This window comes from Tupaia chinensis, unplaced genomic scaffold (assembly GCF_000334495.1).
Source record: "Tupaia chinensis unplaced genomic scaffold, TupChi_1.0 Scaffold000542_1, whole genome shotgun sequence".
Classification (NCBI taxonomy): domain Eukaryota; kingdom Metazoa; phylum Chordata; class Mammalia; order Scandentia; family Tupaiidae; genus Tupaia; species Tupaia belangeri.
In genome coordinates this window covers 109,345-115,197 of record NW_006160055.1, presented here as the reverse complement: position 1 = coordinate 115,197, position 5,853 = coordinate 109,345, and the positions used below count along the sequence as shown (strand labels likewise).

Genomic DNA, 5,853 nt, shown 5'->3' with positions numbered 1-5,853 from the left:
ACAAGTAGCAAGCCCCTGCTCAGCTGCTTCAGGAAAAACACTCTCTTGCCTCTGTGGCGTCCAGTGCGGATGATCGGAATGGACCAGGAGTGATGCTGGCTCGCAGCTCTCTCACTGCTGACTGAAGGGTTTTTTGCTCTGGCTCAACAGCTTTGGAGGCACATCTTCAGTAGGATAATGCCTAGGCATTTTGCGCAGTTTAACCACCCAGGTACCACCGATCTTGTCTCCAGCAACTGGCTTTGTGACAGTCGCAAGAACCTTCTCCTCCTTTTTCGTTTTGATCCTGAATTTAGTGGCCGAGTATTTCCTCTTGCACAGGACCTTCCTGGAATACATGGCACACTGGGAGTATCTGCCGATGCCCAGGACTAGGACGGGGTTTCGGCTGCAATGGGGCTTCCCCTTCTTGGGCTTTTTAGCCTTGGGGTCACCCTTTTTAACCTCACCACTGGCATCAGCCTTCTTGGCTTCAGGTTTCTCCTTAGTATCCTGTTACGCAGCTTTTTCACCTACTGTCTCGTATAGTGGGAAAGAGCAGGACCTTTCTCATGTGTCCAGAGCATTATCACCATGTCTCCACCTGGCCCCAAGTTTTATAACTTTTCAATGTAGGGATCTGCAGGTGGCATAGTGGTTAAGGTGCTGGACTCCCACATGTCAAACCTCAGTTCAAGTCCCAGACCCAGTAGCTTGAAACTCGTGCCAGGTATGTGTGCATGTGTGCCCAAAATCTCAGGAGAATAGAAGAGAAGGGATTGCAGCACGGCCAACCCCTCAGAGGGTGATTTCTCACTTTCCCTCTCACTGTTTCTTTCTCTCTCTGTCTCTGTCAAGTGCTCACCTTACAGCAAAAGTCTCTCTTAAAAAAAAAAAAAATTTAATATGGTGACTCTACTTACAATCCTAGTAAGACTTCAGCCTAAAATGACAAGTTTAAATCAAGTATTCAATGACCTAATTTAAATGAGAATCTCAAGACCTATCATTTAAGTGCTCTAATGTTACAAATTATGTTAAGCATGTCAAGAACTTGAAATCCCAAATATGCACAATATACCGCATGCAACAGTAAACTGTTAGTCTAACTCTTTTAAGCTTTTCTATGCAGAATTCAAAATCTACCTGAGACCGAAAGATGATTGCCCAGCAAGAAGCTCTTTGTGGATTACCTTCACAAGTAATATAGGCAGAAGGAAGCAATTTCTCAGGAGATTCCGTGCCAAGATTGTTCCTGTGACCCCGACTCTCAGGCAGAGCCTGCTTTTATAGGCACGATGACGTGGTCTCCAACACTTACCAAAGGGGACTAAATGCCCACAGCCAGGGATTTGAGTCATACCACTTAATTTTCAAGTGTGCGTCTCTAATATCTCTCTCATTAAATTTGCTATAGGGTGCATGCACTCACCAGAGAGAGACAGAGAGAGAGGGAAATTGAGAAATCACCCCCTGGAGGGTTGCGACACTGCAGTCCCTTCTCCTCCATTCTCCTCTCAGGATTTTGGGCATGCGCATACACGTGCCCCATGTGTTTTTCAAGTCACTGAGTCCAGGACTCAAGCTCATGGTCGATGATATGGGATCCAGCCACCTAACCACCACGCCTCTGACTGCCCTGTCTCTAATCTCTACCCACATGTTGTACCACGTATTGGAATTCAATGTATCATTTGTTTACTGCTCCTCTTTTCTCTGAAATCTCAGACTCTGGGGCCAGACTGCCTTGGGTTGAGTCCTGGCCCTGTCAATTATTAGCTGTGTGACCTTGGGAAGATATTTAACCTCTATGTACCTTAATGTTCTTGTTCAAATAGTAGATGTTATGAAAGTACCTACTCAGAAGGTTAGTCTGAAGATTAAATGAGGTATTGTGTGTAAAGCCCTTTAGAACAGTGTAATTCAAGGGTTTGCTGTGCCCATCACGGTAACTTGTATTAGGACAACAATTTGCAGAGACTCGTAACTTCTTGGGTTATTTTAAGGAGCCATTTCTTCCTCCAGCCTCTTAAGCATGTCAAATGCTCCCTCTGCTGGGCAAAACTTCAGGCTTGGACTGAGCCCCAGAACCAGCAGAGTCTAATTTCTTCCAAGAGTTGAGCGTTGCAAAAGGAGTTGATGTCCCTTTAAGAGGTGGTAGCCAGCTCCAGGTTGCCATGGAGACAACTGGACACAGACCCGGGAGGCAGCAGACAGCATGTCCTCTCAAGTTCACTCCATAGGTGGGAGAGCTGCTGGGACTGGAAAGACAGGGACCTCTTCTCCTTCACCATCCACGTGGGGGTGGTCTTGGAGGACTCCACTCTTGGGGTCAGGGTCAGGACTGGGGTACCCCTGCCCCACCCCTGCCCAGGGTCTGCCTCTTAGCCTCTCTCCCCTCTGCAGGCCAAGAAGCCAAGGAGCATCTGTCACTCCCAGAGGCCAATGCTGAAGCCATCAGCTTCCTCAGCTCCTTGGGTGAGCCCAGAGGGCCGGCAGGGGTGTGAGTCCCGGGAGAAAGAAGAGGGGAGAAGGGAGGAGGGAAGGCCCGGATTGGCCCAGCTCCTGGAGCCTTGATTCTCCCAGCTCAAAGACGCCTGAGCCCTATTTGGTCATGGTCACATTGCTCAAGGGAAGCCCTAGGGACATGGAGGCAGGGTCCTCACCTGCTGGCTCCTGTTGCTGCAGGGGAGGCTGAACCCCCGGGGAGAGCCCGGACAAGGGAGGTAGGTGGGAAGCAGGGGTTATGGCAGTCAGGGGTCAGAGCAGTGAGGCCTAACAGGGGCCTTCCCCCCACCCTCGCCCCGCCTTGTCACCCAGAGAAGGAGGAGCTGCAGAAGCTGTTCTTCTCTGAGACTCTGGCCATGGTCTCGGACGCGGGGGAGCCGCAGGGAGAGCTGACCATCGAGGTGCAGCGAGGGAAGTACAAAGACGAGTTCGGAGTCCTGACGCGCTGCATCCTCGTGCACGCCTTTAGCCGAGGCCTCTTGGACAAAACGCTCTGCGGAAACTCCCTGCTGGGTAGGGCTCCCCGGGCATCCCTGGCACCCCCATCCTTCCTCTGCCGCCCCGCCCCACCGCCACTCAGGATCCTTATTCAGGATCCACCCTATGACTTCGCCTTGGGACCAGAGGAGGCAACGGGACAGGGATGGGGGACCGGGCGGGGAGGTTATTCCCAGCCACAGTCATGATGGTTGGTCAGCGGCGCCGACCGACGCGTAGTTCTCTGCGGCCACGTTACGCCTACTCCTCCCGCCTGAGCCGCCCCGTCCTTTCATCCCTTTCATCTCCGACGCTCCTCTGCTGTGACCTCGGTGTGGTCTCCCCGCACTCCAGGCTACTTCTCGGAGAGACTGGTGCTCATGGAACAGCACAGTCAGGAGTTCATCAAGGTACTTACTAGTGCCCAGCCTTGATCCCCATCCAGGGTGAGGGAGGATGGGGCCCCAGTTGAATGTCACCCCCGGTACAACCCACGACTTGAAAACCAATTCCTCCGTCGGCCGCAGGTGGCTCACCAGCAACGCCCATTCTCCTCCTGCCGTGCATTGCTTCTCTCCCTCCCTCCCCCCAGAGGGCGCCTGTGCTGTCCAGAGAGAGACAGCAGGAGAAGGGAGAAAGCACCCCTCCCCATTGGGGATGGTCGTGCGCCAATCTCTCTTCCTCTGTCCTGTCGGAATTTGGGGCACACATGCACGCACATGGGCCCGGAGTGTTTTTCAAGTCACTCGGCTTGACCCTCAGGGGCGGCTCTGTGGGATTTGGCTGCCCTAGCCACCAGGACAGAGAGCTGCCAGCCTTCATTGCTTCTTAATTGTTTTTATTTTTTTAAGAGAGATTTTTGCTATAGGGTGGTGCACTCGACAGAAAGAGAGAGAGAGACAGAAAGAGAGAAATCACTCCCCAGGGGGGGATAGCCACGCCACAATCCCTTCTCCTCCATTCTCCTCTCAGAATCTTGGGCATGCATGCACATGCGCCCAGCGTGAGTTTAAGTCACCTGGTCCGGGACTCAAACTGCGGTGGACTTCGTGGGAGTCCAGTGACATAGCCATTACGCCAACTGTTGGTCCCTATTGCTTCTTAATTTTACATTACACCATGAATGTCTGTATTTTTGAGCTTTACCATGTATGAAAGGGTTATTTGGGGGGTTCATTGTTTAAATCAAAAATTTTAAACCCAGTTTCTTTTTTTTTTTTTTTGAGAGGTTTTCGCTATAGGGCGCGTGCGCTCGCCAGACAGAGAGAGACAGAGAGACAGAAAGCGAGAAATCACCCCCCAGAGGGGATGGTCACGCCGTAATCCCTTCTCCTCCATTCTCCTCTCGGGATCTTGGGCACGCACGCACACGCGCCCGGCGTGAGTTTTAAGCCACTGGGTCCGGGGCGCAAACCGCGATCGACTACGTGGGAGTCCAGCGACATAGCCATTACGCTAACTGCTGGCTCCCTATACCCAGTTTCTGAGCCAGTCCCATGGGCTATTGGTTAAGGGAGCAGGATCCCACATGGCCCACTACACGCAAGTTCCAGACCTGGTGGCTTGAGAAACATGCCAGACACGGGTGTGTGCATGCCCCAAATCCTGACAGGATGGAGAAATGGAAAAGGGATTGTGTGGGACCTCACCCACTGGGGGGTGCTTTCTTCTATCCTCTCTGGCCAGTGCATGTGCCCTCTGGCAATTCAATAAAAATGACAACAAGCACCCAGTTTTCTCATTTGTAAAGTGGGACCCATCAGGTAGCATGGTGGTTAAGGTGTAATCAACCGCGGCACGACTCCCAGACCCTGTGAAACTCATGCTGGACACGTGTACATGCCCAAAATCCCAGAAGGAAAATGGAGGAGAAGGGATTGCAGCACAGTCATCCCCCCTGGGGGGTGATTTCTCACTTTTCTGTCTCTCTGTCTCTCCTATAGAAAAAAAAAATCTCAGCGGAAAAAGAGACCTATAGAAAAAAAAAATCTCAGTGGAAAAAAAGATGGGACAGGTGCCCGTAGAGGGGACAGGTGCCCGTAGAGGGCCCCAAGCACCCCTGACTCCCCCTGTATGCTCTGGCCCTTAGTTCCTCATCCTCCCCATGGAGCGGAAGATGAGTTTGCTGAAGCAGGATGACCAGCTGGCCATGACCAGAAGCGTCAAGGAGGGTGAGGTAAACTCGAGGGCCAGGTGGGAGCCACAGTGCACTCTCAGATCCCTGAGCAGGGCCAGTTAGTCAGGCGGGGAGCCTTGCTGAGGACTTGGTAAGGACCACATCTCCAGCACCCGGTTTGTCCACCTGAGCTGGATCTGTCCTGAACAGGAAGTGAAGACCGGAGTGACCTTTTTGCCCTGGCACTCAACCGCAGGCTTTGTGTCCGAGGCTGCCAACCTGGTGCTTCTGAGGGTGATGGCCTGGCAGCAGAAGGTGCCCAGCAACGCCCGTTTCCTGGCCTTGGACTCCGAGGGCAAACTCTGCCATTCCACTTACGTGAGGGCTCTCCCTGGGCAGGGGCTTTGCCTGGGGGCAAATTAGAGGGCATGGTGGGCACTGAGCCTAGAGAAAGGACAGCCATGGAGTGGAAGAGGGTCGGGGAGAGGACAAAGAGGGGGATGGGAGTCAGGCTTCCAAGGTGGGAGAAAGCAAGAACCGTATTGGTCAGAGAGAAGAGGAAGGTGGGCAGGCGGGGTGGGTGGGAGGGATCCGAAGTGGGGAGATGGTGTTTGTTGTACACAAGTCAGTCCAGGAAAAACAAACACAGTAGAGGGTAGTCTTAAAGATGCATAGTTATGGGACCAGCAGGTGGTGTGGCGATTAAGGCGCTGGACACTCCCACATGGCCAACCATGGTTTGAGTCCCAGACCTGGTGGCTTGCTTTCTCACT

The 5,853-nt window shown here is 52.7% G+C and overlaps 1 protein-coding gene across 3 annotated transcripts in view; it reads left to right on the top strand.

Moving 5' to 3' along the window:
* Positions 1 to 1,918: 1,918 nt before the first annotated feature.
* Positions 1,919 to 5,853, top strand: part of CATIP (ciliogenesis associated TTC17 interacting protein) — an 8,780-nt gene continuing 4,845 nt past the window's right edge. Inside the window, exons 1-6 of one of the 3 annotated variants that reach the window (XM_006157429.3) lie at positions 1,919 to 2,222; positions 2,386 to 2,457; positions 2,805 to 3,000; positions 3,319 to 3,374; positions 5,054 to 5,140; positions 5,291 to 5,458. In XM_006157429.3, coding sequence (XP_006157491.1) covers positions 2,425 to 2,457; positions 2,805 to 3,000; positions 3,319 to 3,374; positions 5,054 to 5,140; positions 5,291 to 5,458 — 540 coding nt within the window. In that variant the 5' untranslated portion in view covers positions 1,919 to 2,222; positions 2,386 to 2,424. Of the gene's footprint in view, positions 2,223 to 2,385; positions 2,458 to 2,799; positions 3,001 to 3,318; positions 3,375 to 5,053; positions 5,141 to 5,290; positions 5,459 to 5,853 lie in introns of all 3 variants that reach the window. The other 2 variants (XM_006157428.3, XM_006157430.3) reach the window with 2 other exon arrangements.